The 16858-nt window shown below is 36.0% G+C and overlaps 1 protein-coding gene across 3 annotated transcripts in view; it reads left to right on the top strand.

The window, feature by feature from the left end:
* The first annotated feature begins 380 nt into the window (after positions 1 to 380).
* The window catches only part of Lrriq1 (leucine rich repeats and IQ motif containing 1), a 211703-nt gene continuing 195225 nt past the window's right edge, over positions 381 to 16858 (top strand). For all 3 annotated transcript variants that reach the window (XM_060377971.1, XM_060377970.1, XM_060377972.1), the window contains exons 1-6: positions 381 to 521; positions 2627 to 2741; positions 4071 to 4162; positions 5556 to 5673; positions 7142 to 7365; positions 12582 to 12656. In XM_060377971.1, the coding sequence (XP_060233954.1) occupies positions 381 to 521; positions 2627 to 2741; positions 4071 to 4162; positions 5556 to 5673; positions 7142 to 7365; positions 12582 to 12656 (765 nt within the window). The remainder of the gene's footprint in view (positions 522 to 2626; positions 2742 to 4070; positions 4163 to 5555; positions 5674 to 7141; positions 7366 to 12581; positions 12657 to 16858) is intronic.

The raw sequence follows: 16858 nt of genomic DNA, 5'->3' as shown, positions 1-16858 counted from the left end.
ATGTACTCAAACTGTTCAACGTTTTTTTTTTTTTTTGTTTTTGTTGTTTATTTTTTTTTGTGGGCTATACTTGCAAAGACAGTATTACCTTGAAATTTCTTAATCATTGTAAATAAGACGAGTCAATTCTGTGATTTTTCTGGAAGAAATGAAAGATAATAATAGTTTTGATCATCTTGTGGTCAAATATTTTTAAGATTGAGTGAGTAGTCAGGCACAGCAATGTTCTTCATCATAGAGAACTAGCCTCATAAGGCGCCATAGAAGTGTGTTAAATTAAATGTCTAATGCATGTTGGATTGTGTGACAAAGTAGAACCCATGTTTTTTAGAGACATCAGATTATTTACTTTTAAGTTCTATTTTTTATCATTAAGAATTATGGAGGACAGTGATGACAGTGATGCAAAGCTCAGAGAAGAAATAGAAGCTGAATTGGATAAAATCAGCATTTCTTCCTTGGAAAATGATGAGGTTGAAAATGATTCAGAATCAGAAACTGAGAGTGACAATAGTGATCCTGTAAGTGTTTTGTCATAATCTTTTTCCTTTTAATTAGTTCACTGAGAATTTCACACAATGTGTATTGATCATACTCATCCTCCAAGACTCATCTCCCCCTCCCCTTCCTGATCACCTATATGCCCTTTTTAAAAACCCCAAATGAACAATGTATGCTGCCCATATCGTCTTGGGCATGTGGTCTTCCACTGGCTCAAGTATGGTCTGTTTAACAAGGGCCAGCCTCTTGGAAAATAATATTTTCCCTCTCTTAGTAGCTCTTAGGTCCCAATAGCTCTTTAGCTAGGGGTGAGACTTCATGACCACTTTTCCTCTCCATGCTGCTATTTCATCTGATGGGGCTTACACAGACCTTGTGCATACGCATACTGCCATAACTACAGTGAGTTCAGATGTGCAATCTCCCTGATGTGTGTGTGAAACCCTCTTCAACGGTAGTCATACTCGGCCTCTGGCTCTTTCTGCTCCCAGTTTTGCAAAGATCCCTGAGCCTTGAAAGGAGTGTTTTGTTTTTAAGCTTTGTTTTCTTTTTCTTTGATTTAAAAGAGGTTTTTGATTCAATGTATTCTGATTATAGTTTCTTTTCCCCTAACTCTTCCAAGTTCTTCCCCTCTTTAGCTGGTAGTCAAATTCACACCCTTTCTGTCTTTCCTTAAAAGACAAAGAGACATCAAATATTAATAATAATTAAATAAGTTAAAACAAAAACAAGCAAACAAAAGAAAAAAGTTCCAAACAAAAAGAGCACAAAACAAATGTAGACACACACACACACACACACACACAGAGAGAGAGAGAGAGAGAGAGAGAGACAGAGAGAGAGAGAGAAGGGAGAGAGAGGAATCTTATAAAAATACAAAACAGTATTTACAGAGTACCTATAAAGTAAAAAGACTGTCTAAATGAAACATTATGAGACAAAGAACCTCCAAAGTTGTCATTGAGGTGTGTGTGTGTGTGTGTGTGTGTGTGTGTGTGTGTGTTGCCCATCTACTGCTGGGTATGGGCCCTGTGCTTAATAATGGTTTGTATCCCCCACTGAGACTATATCAGGGAGAATTTACTTTTCTTTTGTGAGTTGTTATTAATTAGAGACAGCTTCTGTATTAGGGATGGGGCTTTTGTCCACTTCTTTGCTCCGTGCTGTGACCCCATCTGGTGGAGAGCCACGCAGGCCCTATGAGTTTTACTATAAAGCTATAGCAATAAAAAACCAGCATGGCACAGAATAAGATCAGTGGAATCAAACTGATCAATGTTGAGCAATTGAATCAAATTGAAGACTCAGACATAACTGTATAAATCTATGGTGGACACCTGGTTTTTTATTTTAAAATAATTTATAAATACATACTGGGGAAAAAAGACAGAATCTTAAAAACTATGATTGTCAAACTGAATGGCTGCATGTAGAAGAATCAAATAGATCCATACTTATTACCCTGCACAAAACTCAACTTCAAATATATCAAAGACCTCAGCAGAGAATTTTGGTGGTTCTCCACAAACTGCTGACAAGGCTGAAGAAAATACCTACGTAACTCACTGAACATGAAGAATTCAAGCTGATGCCTATTGACAGCCTTCACCTCTATGAACTAGTGTTCTTAGCACTATAAGATACTCTGCACATTACCAAAAAGGTAAACACCATTACCAAAAAGGTAAATACAAACTGTTTGATATATACTGATGACCTGCCTTCAAGGTATCCTGCTGTAGTAGTGGCACAAAGCTTATGGGAGTAACCAAATGGAATCTGATAGATTAAAGCCCAGTCCATGAGAGGAAACCTATTCCCAACACAGTTTAGGTAGCCAAGAACTTGAATAGGCCAGGACCTAAGAGAATACTACGTTTCTGCTAAAATTACGCCTAATGCCATTCTGCTATGCTCATAGATCCGTGCCTTTCCTAGCCACCATCTGAGAGGCTTCCTCCTGTGGTAGATGAGAACAAATACAGAGATTCAAAGCCAAAACATACGCAGAAAGTGAGAGACATTGCAACACTCAGTCATGTACATAGGTTATTAATATATTGATTACAGTACAAAGAGCACTATTATCTACTTAACCCTGGATTTCTTGTTACTTAAATTTTAGGATTTTGTTGAATTGCCAGAGTCAGTTCTTCACTATATCAGCATCATAAAGAACAGGAGTAAATCCGCTGAAGAACTCATTCTTCAGGACTTAGAAGACAACACTGATGTCTTCAGTGAGTGCATGGATTGTGTATAACAAAGGGAGGCATTCTTTTGAATAACCCTCTTTGAGGGCCAGCTTCCACAATTAATAGCATAATTATTGATAAGACTGAAGAGACAGATAAACAAATACACACCACACATGTACACACATACATACACAACACATATACAAACACCGGCACACACAACACACATACACACATATACACACAAACATACCACACATACACACATACCACACACATACACACATATACACACATACATACACACACCCCACATACACACACGCGCGCGCACACACACACACTACAGAGATAATTTCTCTTGTAGCATCTTATTTCTGATTCAAAGCTCTTGTATCACAATCTTAATAAATGGAAACATCACCTGCTTGTCCTTATACATATATATGAAAATAAAAATGTGATTAAATCACAGAAACTTAGTTGCAAAATAATTTGGTTGATGATATTACTGTCTTTCAGATTTTTACACTGTAATGCATGCCAAAAAAGATCATGAATAAATATCAAAGAAGAAAAATAGCATATTTGGTAAAGTAAATGGGAAAAGTAAATCAGGTCCTCTGTAAAGGTGGTTTGCTATTAGAAAACACTGACAAAATTTAACATACTAATTGAATAAAGAAAATGAATGTAATTACATTTGAACTGATAATAAAAAGAAAATAAAATTTAATTGAATCTCATAAAATAAAATTAATATCATTCATCATGGTAATTTTAATATTTTTAAATCAATGTTTGTAGTAAAATTTTTTATTATATTATTCAAGATTCTGTTGCCAGTTTCTAGCAGATGGAATTGAGCCTTCATAGATTTCAAATCCAGGTGTCATTGTATGCTATGTATGTATGCAATTTCCTTTGATGTAAAGGACTCTATTTTGGAGGCAAGTTCCTTAAGACTCACAGTGTTCTAAAGTGAGGCTCAGGATATTTTAAAGGTGGTTACTTAGAACTCAGGAAGTAACCAACCCCAAAGCTTTAGAAATTCCTGAAACTAACTAGGCACTTCAGGCCCCTTAATATTGTATTGTCAGGCAAGTATGATTCTATATGCAAATAAAACAGTCTAGAATATGAAAAGTGATCGCAAGGCAGTTCTTCAGAAGTTTACTTTTATTTAACAAACACTAATAAATTTCTTACAACTTTTTTATTTTATTTATTTTATTACAACTTTATTCTATAACATTACAATTATTGATCAAGTTTGTTGAAAGAAATTAAGATAGAGCTTAATGAAAAGGCTTGAGGTTTTGGCAAGTACTCTGATATTTGAATTTGTAGTTTCTGTTTTCTTTTTTCTAGGTTGCAGCTGTGGCACAGTATCGAACAGTCCTATACACTGGAGGACAGGAACACCAGCTGAAGCTAAAGAAAACTCTGAGAAATTAGTGAAGGTATGCATGTAACACCTGAGTGAAAATACTTACTATTGCAGTTAGGAATGTGCTGTTTTCTCTTACATCTTAGGATGTTAGTTTATTGACTTCACTTTGATTATTTTAAACAAATAATTTTTGGTTCTGTGGTATCCTCTGATGTGTTATCTAAAACTACACACATTTCATTCGCTAAAAATGATTTGATCCATAAGTATTTGGCATTAAATGTTCATATGCACAGAACAGTAGAATGGTACTGCATTTATCATTTTTGGAGGAAAACACTGAATGTATTATAGTGCTTATTGATTTTCTTCTGAAAGAAGTATTTTGACAGAGGCTTGAAGTATTGCAGATAATCTTCAAGAGTAGATTTTTGTATTACTTTGGAAAGTAACACAGAAGAAAATTTTCTGGAAAGTAAAGACTAGCATTTTATAGACTGAAATCTCCCAAATGTATTTTGAAGAATGTTTTTTTAAGGATATTATTGTTATTGTTATTGTTATTATTATTATTATTTACAATTTATTCAATTTGTATCCTAGTTGCAGCCCCCTATCTCATTTCCTTCTGGTCCCAACCTCCCTCAATCTTCCTCCCCTATCTTTTTCCCTAATCCACTGATAGTGAAAGTCCTCTTCCCCTACTGTATGACCCTAACCTAGTCCCATCAGGACTGCCTGGATCCCCTTCCTCTGTGGGCTGGCTAGGTCGCCCCACCAGGAAGAAGTTATCGAGGAGCAGGCAACTGAGTTCATGTCAGAGACTGTCTCTTCTCCCCTTACTAGGGAACCCACGTGGAGACTGAGCTGTCTATAAGGGTCTGAGCAGGTGTCTAGGTCCTTTTCTGCATGGTTGAAGAATGTCTTTTAAAGATTTTCTTAGATTCAATTTCATTCAAAGTATCTCTTCTCTCTAGTCTCTTTCCCACCTTGTAAGAGTAGATATATAACTTGAAAAATATTTTATATCCTTTTTTCTTTCTTTTTGTTAGTGCTCAGACTTGAAATACTAATTTTGAATTTTGTTGCTTCATTGCAGATGAATATTTTTAACTACAGTGGAGATATGTACAAAATTCAGGTTTAAGTAGATAATAGTTCTATTTGTGTAAACAATCACTAAAGGTAATAAAAATAGAAATTCATCAAAAGGTTAGGAAGAGATAATTTGAAGGGATTATTAAGCATATTAACTGACTTGTAGATTTATATTGATGACTTTCTTGGTAAAAGTTTAAGAGGATAACATATTTATAAAAAATATAATTATTAATGTATTTGAAAAGGCTTACAGTAAATAAAATTCTCAGTATATGTATTTAGACATTATTAAAATCATAATTTTACCCTATTCTGACTTTCCTTAATAATTAAATAATAAAGATATTCTTTTAACCTTTCAGATTTTAGCCACAATAGAAAAGGAAGAATTTATGAGAAGTCTAACTCATCCTTCCAGGTCTGAGTCTGTTTCTGAACCTGTTATTTTTGATACACCCATGGATGAATATATTTTATCAGGTGGGCAACATTCTCAATTATATGTCTAAATATTTTTATATGACATGCCATAGTGCCTTGAAAATATTTTCTTTGAGATACTTGCAAATGCACAAATATACAAATTTTAAAAATTGAAAGTCATATTCCTTGCAATAAAATACTTGCAAGGTGGATTCAAGAATACACCAAAAAAGTTATGAATTGTAGATGGATAGATTTGGAAATGATGTGATTGTTTTTTTCATTAGCTTTTAAAAAGTCATTCACATCATTGGGCTTCATACCAAGGAGGCAGGGATGGTTCAACACATGTAAATCAAGATATGTAATTCACTATATAAGTAAACTCAAGGACAGAAATCACACAATCATTTCAGTTGATATGGAAAGGATATTTGAAAGACTCCATCATCCCTTCATGATAAATACTAATTTGAAGCTAGGGATAGAAGGAATTTTTTTTTCAATATAATAAAGGTTGTCTGTGACAAACGGATAGCCATCATCATGTTAAATGTAAAAGTTTGAGACATTCCCATTACTATCATAACAGACAAAGGTATCTACTCGATATAACTCTTAAAGTCCTACCTAGAGCAATGAGAGAAGAAAAGAAAATGAAAGGGACTTAATTAGGAAAAGAATAAGTTAAAACATCTCCATTTGCAGAGTACATGATTCTATACATAAGAGGCCCCAAAGACAGCATGAGAAATCTTCTAGACCTGACAAACATATTCAGAAAAGTGTCAGGTTACAAATTTAACATACCCAAAGCAATATCTTTCGGGTGTACCACCAAGACAGACAAAGAAAGAAACCAGATGCAGGAATCTCTTTGGGAAAGGTGGACTAGAGTGGATGGGGACAGGAACAGAAGGGATCAGGTTGAGGGAGAAGGGGAGGAGCCAGGACTGGGAGTATTCCAGGGGAAAGGTAGAAACTTAGGGTGATGGAATCTCTCGGCAATTTATGAGGGTGACCATAGCTAAGACTTCTAATAGCAGGCAGTACAGAGGAAGAACCAGACCAGACATCCTGCCAGCAAGATGTCCAGAGGAGGGATTGGGACAAAAACCCAGCCACAAAACCTTTAAATCCCTGTCAAAATTGCAATGTAATTCTCCATAGAAAATTTTCTTTAAAAAAAAATCTTAAAATCCATATGAAAACAAAAAAAAATCCGGTTAAGCTAGACAATTATGAACAATATCTCCTAACTGTACCACTTAACTTCATATACACAAAATATTAGTGTAAATTTTAGAAAATATTTTGAGGAAAGTTATTTGATCTCCTCATTGACAGTAATAGAATTTCTGCATACAATCAGATGTGATCACTTATGTCCAAAGTTGGATGACTGCTGTCATCCACTCACATTTAGAAAATGTATAACCATTTGCTTTAGTCGTATGCTTTACATTGCATTCATAATTATAAAATTGATTAGTATGATAGGTTTTATTTCTCTGAATGAATGCAGATGATGCTGATTTGAATTTTGGATACTTTGAAGTAGAAGAAAGATGTAGAAAGTCTTTTGAGGCTTGGCAGGACAAACAAAAAGAACTAGAAGAAAAAGACAAAGAAATACTTGAAGCTCAGAGTTATATAGAGAAACAGAAATTTCAAGAAGATGATGAAAAGAGACATTGCTGGATGAAGCAGTTTGAAGTTGAAAAGAAAAAATTAGAGAGTCTTCAGAAGGTATGGTATTTTCATCTTTTACTGGATACTCTGCCAAACCTGTTTTTTTTTTTCCCTCCATCATTACCCCTTAAATGTTATTTGACATCACCTATAGCTACCACTGATCAGTACCAGCCTATATAAAAACACAAATCTAACTTTGTAACTTTCCTATTGATACTCCATGCTACAAATACATTTAAAGCTGAATGTATTGTGTTTTTCCTGAGTTGTGGTCCTCCAGTAATCCTAATTAAGTGTTTCCTAATAAAAATCTGATATGAACAATATTTTACTCTTTCCTATTTTTCTGCTTTCCACCCTTTAATAATTATATTGTCCACCCTTGTGTTCAGTTTTCTTATATAGTCGAGCTTTTCTAATGACTGCTATTTTATCTTTTGCTTTCTATTTGATCTTTTGCTTTCTATTTGTTCTTCTATCTTTGGCTCTACTGAGTCTTCCAATTCATCTATCAAACTGCTGTCAATGGAATAGTTTAATATGTTTTTTATTTATTACAATTTATTCACTTTGCATCTCTGCTGTAGCCCCCTCCCAATCTACCCTTCCTTCCCCTTCTTCCCCCCATACCCTCCACACAGGGGAGGTCCTCCTCCCCTTCCATCTGACCCTGGCCTATCAGGTCTCAGCAGGATTGTCTGCATTGTCTCCTCCGTGGCCTTCTAAGGCTGCTCCCCACTCAGGAGGAGGTGATCAAAGAGGCAGCCACTGAGTTTATGTCAGAGACAGTCCAGGTTCTCCTTACTAAGGAAGAAAAAGGAATATTTTTAATGTTAATTTAAGTTTACATCCAGTGGAAAGATACCATCACTAATAAAATTTTAAAGAAATTCTCATTTTTAATATCTTTATAAATCTATTTATTTATTGAAAACAGATTTTTTTAAAATTTTTTATTTAACTTTAATTACACTTTATTCATTTTGTATCCCCCCATAAGCCCCGCCTTCCTCCCCTCCTGGTCCCACCCTTCCTGCCTTTCTACATGCATGCCCCTCCCCAAGTCCACTGATGCGGGAGGGTCCTCCTCTCCTTCTTTCTGATCTTAGTCTATCAGTTCTCATCAGAAGTGGCTGCATTGTCAGGGTTCTAGGTTATCTCCATGAATAGTCCTTGGTTGGAGTATGAGTCTCTGGGAAGTTCCCTGTGTTAAAATTTTCTTGTTCTGTTGCTCTCCTTGTGGAGACCCTGTCCTCTCCAGCTCTTACTATTTCCCAGTTCTTACATCAAATTCCATTCACTCTGCCCGACAGTTGGCCATCAGGCTCAGTATCTGCTTTGACAGTCTGCACGGCAGAGGCTTTCAGAGGCCCTCTGTGGCAGGTTCCGAGGTTGTTTCCTGGAAAACAGATTTTTTAATATTATATCTTCTGATATGGTTTCACATCCTCCAGCTCTGCTCAGTTTCTCCAACATCCCCTTCCATCTGAATCCATACCCTTTCTGTCTTTAATTAGAAGACAAGCAGACATATAAAAATAATAATAAAACAAAATTAGATAGCACAGAACCCAACAAGTCAGAATAGGCCAAAACAAACAAAAAATAAAAAGAGCCCAAGAAAAAGCACAGGAAACATGCACTCAATCACACACATAGGAAACCCATAAAAACATATAACTAGAAGCCATAGTACAAACACAAAGGAAAAAATACTACTACTACGTGTATTATTGTTATTATATAATTATAAAATATATAAAATTATTATAATAAAAGCTCTGATGTAATGTTAAGAAACAAAGAACCTCAAAAGATGCCTTTGCGTTCATCTTGTGTTTGCCATCTACTACTTGGCTTAATCTTAAGAGTAGTTTGCTTTCCCCAGTGAGATTCCCTTGGAGAAAATTAATGGTTATTTGCAAGTAGTTACCAACTGGACATAGATTCTGGGTTAGGGAGGGGTGCTGTGTCTACCTCTCCGTGCAGGAACCCCATCTGGTACAGGCGTCTGCAGGCCTCTGCATGCAGCCACTGTTTCTGTAAGTTCATAAATGCTTCAGCCTATGATTTCTTGGTGTTTTTCATCCTCTCTTGCTATTACAATCTTTCTTCTTTCTCTTCTATAGAGTTCTCTGATACCTTAAGGGAGGAGGAAGTTGAGAAAGACATCCCTTTAAGGGCTCTCACTCACTGGGTTTGATCTGACTGCACATCTGGTGCAGGAAGAGACCATTCTAATAATGGATGTGCAAGACACAAATTGATTGAATGTATCAGAATGTGGCTAGGAGTTATTTTATTGCTATCTTTCTTTAGCATAGCAGTATTATTTGATTTCTTCTAATCGCTGGCATACGTAGGCTTAGGTTTTTGGACTTCCAAATACCACTGGGTATGGACGAGTTATATGTAATGGAGTAGACAATACAAATCAGATATTGATTGGTAAATTTTGTGTCATTATTGTACTTGCATATCTTGCAGAATTATAGTTGTGTTAGTCTTTACCTTTTTCCTTTGGTAGTATGCAGAGTACCTTCTTGTACAATCATTAACAATAGTCTGTGAAGGCTCTAGGTAGGTACCAGCTGTCCTCTTCATGTTTAATGAATTAAGTAGGTATTGTCTTCAGCATCAGCCTATGAAGAGCCACTAAAAGGCTTAGCAATAGCCTGGGCTGGGAGGGGACGCCCAGGGGACCGTTTTGGCCAAGAACATGAACTGGAAGCTTCATTTGTTGATTAGATATGTCCAGTTGAGTCTGTTTCTGATTATTTCAGTTAGCTAGCACTCATACATGTATATATATTGTAAAACTTCAACTTATTAAGTTACCATACCAACCCTCAAATGGCCTTAATTTTAGCCATTTTTACCCATATTCACTTCTTCATCCCCCTCTTTGCTCTCTCTCCCGTTAGATCACACATTACAGTCTACAGCCTCATATATCCATAACTATTTTATTCTCGTCTTCCTAGGTTGATCCATCCCTCTCCCTAGTCCCTTGGGTTCTGTGGATTGTAGCTTGCTTATTGAAGACTTAACAGCAATCATCCACATAAAAGCAAATACATATCATATATCTTTCTGGGATTGGGTTAACATCTCAGAATGATTTTATGTAGCTCCATCCATTTGCCTTTGAATTTCATAATTTTATTTTCCTAACAGATGAGTAATATTTCATTGTGTAAGTGTACCACATTTTGTTTATTCATTCAGCCCTTGACAGACATCTAGGCTGTTTCCAATTTTTTATTATTATGAATAAGGAAGAAATGAACACAGTTGAGCACATGTGTATTTGTAGAAGGATAAAGCATTCTTGAAGTTTGTGCCCAAAGTGGTAATGTTGGATGTTGAGGTTGTTTGACTCCCAGCTTCTTGAGAAACACTGATTTCCATAGTGACTGTACAAGTTTGCAGTTCCCACCAGCAATGGATGAGTGTTGCTCTTACTCCACATCCTTGTCTGCATATGCTGTCATTTGTTTTATTGATCTGGCCATTCTGCCTGTTGTTGAGATAAGAAAGACACACAGGGTATATATTCACTCATAAATGGATAGTAGACATATCATATAGGATAAACATACTAAAATCTGTACACCTAAAGAAACTAATCAAGAAGGAAGACTCTGGCTAAGAGGCTCAATCCCCTTTCAGAAAGGCAAAAAGGATGGACATCAGAAGAGGGAGAAAACAGGGAACAGGACAGAAGCCTGCCACATAGAGCTTCTGAAGGCCTTTACCCTGCAGGGTATCAAAGCAGATGCTGAGACTTATGGCCAACCTTTGGGCAGAGTGCAGGGAATCTTATGAAAGAAGTGGGAAATAGTAAGACCTGGAGAGGACAAGAATAACAGGACCAAAAAAATCTGGACACAGGGGACTTTTCTGAGACTGATTATCCAATCAAGGACCATTCTTGGAGATAACCTAGAACCTCTGCACAGATGTAGCCCATGGCAATTCAGTGTCCAAGTGGGTTCCATAGTAATGGAAACAGGGACTGTCTCTGACGTGAACTGATTGGCCTGCTCTTTGATCACCTCCCCCTGATAGGAGAGCAGCCTTACCAGGCCACAGAGGAAGACAATGCAGCCACTCCTGATGAGACCTGATAGACTAGGATCAGAAAGAAGGGGAGGAGGACCTCCCCTATCAGTGGACTGGGGGAGGGGCAAGGATAGAGAAGGGGAAGGAAAGGGAGGATTGGAAAGGGAGGAGGGAAGGAGCTACAGGGGGAATACAAAGTGAATAAATTGTAATTAATAAAAAAAAATCCCAAAGTAGTTTGATTTACATTTTCCTGATCATTGAGGATGTTATGCATTCTCTCTTTAGTTCTGTGTCCCATTTTGTTTGTTTCTTGTTTGTTTGTTTTTTTCTTATACCTCCGGCTGCCTTAGAACTCATGATCCTCCTTCCTTTGCCTCCTTCAACAAATTCTACTTACGTGCACCATCACAAACAGCCTTTAGTCTATTTTTAACCTGGGTTATTTTCTTAATATAGATAATTTTCAGTTCTTTCGTGTTCCGGATGTTAACTCTCTATTGGATGAGTGGTTAGTAAGACTCTGTTCCCATCTGTAGGGCGCCACTGTGAACAAAAGCTTTGTAGTTTTGTGAGGTCCAATTTATTAAGTTTTGTTCTTAGTACCTATGCTAACTATGTTCTGTTCAGAAAGTCTTTTCCTGTGCCAATAAGTTCAAGACTATTCCCCTAGTTTCTTTTCTATCAGATTAGATATATTTGACCTTAAGTTGAGGTCTTAGATCCATTTGGAGTTTAGTTTTGTGCAGAATGTTGAGTATGGATCTATTTTCATTCTTCTTACAAGCAGCCATCCAGATTGACCAGCATAATTTGCTGAAAACACTGTCTATTTTCCTTAATGTATTAATGGAATCTTTATCAAAAAACAACTGTCCATAGGTGTGTGAACTTATTTCTGGGTTTTCAATTTGATTTCATTGATCAACATATCTACTTTTGTGAAAAAAGAAAGTGCTGTTTTTATTACTGTAGCTCTGTAGTTTGTAATACAGCATAAGATGTTGAATAATGATGCCGCCAGCAGTTCTTACAAGACTCTGGAGTATTTCAGCCATCTTAGACTTTCATTACTAATAACTGAGAACTCAGGGTGATTGTCACACTTGAAATCTGTTTATAAATGTGTTGAAAGAAACTGATACAAATGAATATGTCCTTTGATATTTGAATTTAATAATATTCTGATGTTTTTCTACTTTCAGCAAGATCAGGACAAAATGAATGATGAACTCCAGAAAGAAGAGAAAATGTGGAAGGAGAAATACAGACAGCATCAGGTATATGTTTGTTGTTTTGTATTCATATACTGTTATTCTCCATTTGAAGTAAATTATTATACTTTTTAAAATATTGAACATAGTAAGATAATGTCTATATGGTATGGAATTTAACTTATTTCAATCTCAGAAATTTGTTAATCTTAGAAATATTCATTGAAGAAAAATATCCTAAAAATAAAAAGGTAGCTCAATGACTGTATCTTTATGAAGTTGAAATTTAAAGTTTATTTTAAGTTTTAATGTAATTGTAGTATTAGGAAAATTTCATAATATTTGAAGATCTGAAGAAGCATTATTGTATTTTGACACAATTACTTGAGTGTGTTAAAGAGTTTTGAATTCAAGGTAAGATGGTTATCATAGACATTTCATTTTACATCTTTGTTTGACCCCATAAATTTTATATAAATTTACCTAAGCATTTACAAACATAAAATAGATAAAATTTCCCATTTCAGTCTCCAATATAGAGTAGATAAGTTACTGTTTTTCAGTTGAATATTGCTTCCTTTCTTTATATTTCTTTTGAATCTTCTGTTTATGCAGTCCCTGAAAATATAGGTCTGTAGTATATATGTATAAGTCTGTATATATGTGTATATATATGTAAAATTCACTAGAAATATAATTGAAAAATTCATTTGAGTGAAAAGAGGAAAATACATAATTACAAATGACATGCCATCCAAATGTTTGATAAGATGGGTTATTAAAATAACCATAACTCTCATCCAGTAACCAAATAATTATACAACTAATGTATAAAGAACAATTAGAATCTATCATAAAGTACTAAGTGTATATTTTATGAAAATTAAATGTGAACATTAAAACTGCATGATTGAGTGTGACAATATATGATATATAATGAGGCATTTGTGAAGCAGAGAGAGTTTAACAGGAAATACCTAAAGTGTTGAACAGAGAGGACAAGAAAATAGGCAAAGTAGAAGACTGCCTAGGAGACACCTGTGAAAGGACCTAATTCTTCATTAGAGTAATCTTGAAAGGAGAGAGTGTGATTCTGAAGACATGGGTAAGAGCATAATGATCAAGGGTGGTTGATTTCTTTATTTTCTTCAATATTAATTGACTGATTGATTGATTGATTTTGAAGCAGTATTTCTCTGTGTATCCCTGACTGTCCTGGAACTCACTCTGTAGACCAGGCTAGCTTTGAAATCAGAGATCCACCTGTCTCTGTCTCCCTTATGCTGGGATTAAAGGTTCATGTCATCACCATATGACAAGGAGAGGGGTTCAAATGTCATTTTAAAATGAACATTCAAAGATTGTGATTCTCAAGTAGCAATTGCTAATGTGAAAATCACACCTGGACTATGTAGTGCAATTACATTTGGGTCATAGAACTAAGGAAACTTTAGAATATAGGAATAACACATACTGTGTAAAGCATATCAAAAATAAAACTAATTTCTTACTTCAAAAGTAAAATTAAGGAAGAACAACATATCTATTGAATATCTCTATGACTCCATTACTCCTTCGTGTTCATATCCACTGTCTTTCTCTTTTCTGTATTCATTCAACATTTACTTCTGTCAATACTTATGTGTCAGGAAAATCATCTTTTAATATTTTTATTTAATTTTTATTAATTACAGTTTGTTCACTATGTTTTCCATCTGTAGCACCCCTCCCTTATTCCCTCTCAATCCCACCCTTCCTCCCTCCTCTTTAGCCATACGCCTCCCAGTCCACTGATAGGGAAGGTTTGAGTAAATTTCTCCAAATTTTACCCAGTAGAAAATGTTTTTACTTAAATTTTTACTATATCTGAACATGAAATTCAAGCCTATTTCTATTACCTGTTGACAATTCAATAATATGATTTCCTTGTAAATTTACTCATTTTAGTTACTGTAAAATTTATGCTTAACCCATACATTCTTTTGAAGCTTTAAGATTTTCACATTATGCATTAATCTTTGCATATTTAATCATTTTTTACTTTTTTAATTAAATTTTTATTTTTTATCTTAATTACAGTTTATTTACTTTGTATCCCAGCTGTAGTCCCTCCCTCCTCCCCTCCCAAAACTACCCTCCCTCCCCCATCTCTTCCTATGCCCCTCTCAAAGTCCACAGATAAGGAAGGACTTCTTCCCCTTCCATCAGACCCTAGCTTATCAGGTCTTATCCGAATTGGCTGCATTGTCCTCCTCTGTGGCTTGGCAAGGCTGCTCCCCCATCCAGGGAGGTGATCAAAGAACCAGCCACTGAGTTCAAGTCAGAGACAGTCCCTGTTCCCCTTACTAGGGTACCCGCTTGGATACTGAGATACCTTGGGCTACATCTGAGCAGGGGTTCTAGGTTATATCCATATATGGTCCTTGGCTGGAGTATCAGTCTCAGAAAAGACCCCCATGCCCAGATATTTTGGTTCTGTTGCTCTCCTTGTGGAGCTCCTGTCCTCTTCAGGTCTTACTATCTTCCACTTTTTTCATAGGAATCCCTGCACTCTGCCCAAAGTTTGTTTATGAGTCTCATTATCTGCTTTTTTTTTAAACTTTTTTTTATTTTTTATTAATTACATTTATTCATTTTGTATCCCCCCATAAGCCCCTCCCTCCTCCCCTTCCACCCACCCTCCCCTTTCTGCATGCATGCCCCTCCCCAAGTCCACTGATAGGGGAGGTCCTCCTCTCCTTTCTGATCTTAGTCTATCAGTTCTCATCAAAAGTGGCTGCATTGTCCTCTTCTGTGGCCTGGTAAGGCTGCTCCCCCCTTAGGGGGAGGTGATCAAAGAGCAGGCCAATCAGATTATGTCAGAGGCAGTCCCTCTTCCCATTACTAGGTAACCCATTTGGACACTGAACTGCCATGGGCTACATCTGTGAAGGGGTTCTAGGTTATCTCCATGAATAGTCCTTGGTTGGAGTATGAGTCTCTGGGAAGTTCCCTGTGTTCAAATTTTCTTGTTCTGTTGCTCTCCTTGTGGAGTTCCTGTCATCTCCAGCTCTTACTATTTCCCACTTCTTACATAAAATTCCATTCACTCCGCCTGACAGTTGGCCATCAGGCTCAGCATCTGCTTTGATAGTCTGCAGGGCAGAGGCTTTCAGAGGCCCTCTGTGGTAGGTTCCTAGTTTGTTTCCTGTTTTCTTCTTCTGGCTTTCAGAGGCCCTATACAATGCTAGGTAGAGTCTTTCAGAGGTCCTCTGTGGTAGGATCCTGTCCTGTTTTCTGTTTTCTTCTTCTTCCAATGTCTGTCACGTTTGCCTTTCTGAGTGAGGACTGATCGTCTTGCCTAGGCTTCTCCTCCTAGTGCACCTTGTTAGGTATACAGATTTTAATATGTTTACCCTATATCATATGTCTAGTATCCACTTTTAAGTGAGTATATACCATGTTTGTCTTCTGTTTCTGGGATACCTCACTCTGCATGATCTTTTCTAGATCCCACCATTTGCCTGCAAATTTCATGATTTCCTTGTTTTGGAATGTAAACTTCTACAACCACTTTGGAAATCAATCTGGCACTTTGTCAGATAATTGGGAATAGCGCTGCTTCCTCAAGATCCAGCTATACTCCTGGATATATATTTGGATATATACTCCTAGGCATATATCCAAAAGATGCTCAAGTACAGAACAAGGACATTTGTTCAACCATGTGCATAGCAGCTTTATTTATAATAGCCAGAACCTGGAAACAACCCAGATGTTCATCAGTGGAGGAATGTATACAGAAATTGTGGTACATTTACACAATGGAATACTACTCAACAATATTTAATCATTTTTAAGTATGGGCCCAAAATTTTTGAGTGGCTATATGTTCAAAACAAAACAAAACACAACAAATCAAAAAACAGAAAGTAATCCTTGTTTCCATGGAGACTTCTGTTCTTTCAGAATATTTTAAAATGTGTTCTATTTATGTTGAGAGAGAGGGGTGTAAAGTTTACTCCGCTCTTTTATTTATTGATATTGTCTAGAAATGTACTTTTATATTTCTTTCAGCCCTTAATTTTCTTACACTTTTAGTCTTAATACTTACTGGTCATATCAGTATTTTTGTGTTGATTTGTTTTATTCCTGATATCATATATTTCATATATTTGTTGATCTAAAAAAACACTTTAAAATATTTCTTTAGGCCAGCAGTCACCTAACCGTTCCTTTTTTTTTTTTTTCTGATTTTTTAGTGGGCCATAATTTAACACTTGTTATTT

Source organism: Meriones unguiculatus, chromosome 2 (assembly GCF_030254825.1).
Source record: "Meriones unguiculatus strain TT.TT164.6M chromosome 2, Bangor_MerUng_6.1, whole genome shotgun sequence".
In the NCBI taxonomy this organism is placed as follows: domain Eukaryota; kingdom Metazoa; phylum Chordata; class Mammalia; order Rodentia; family Muridae; genus Meriones; species Meriones unguiculatus.
The sequence above is the reverse complement of the archived record's forward strand: the minus strand, read 5'-3'. Positions and strand labels throughout refer to the sequence as shown.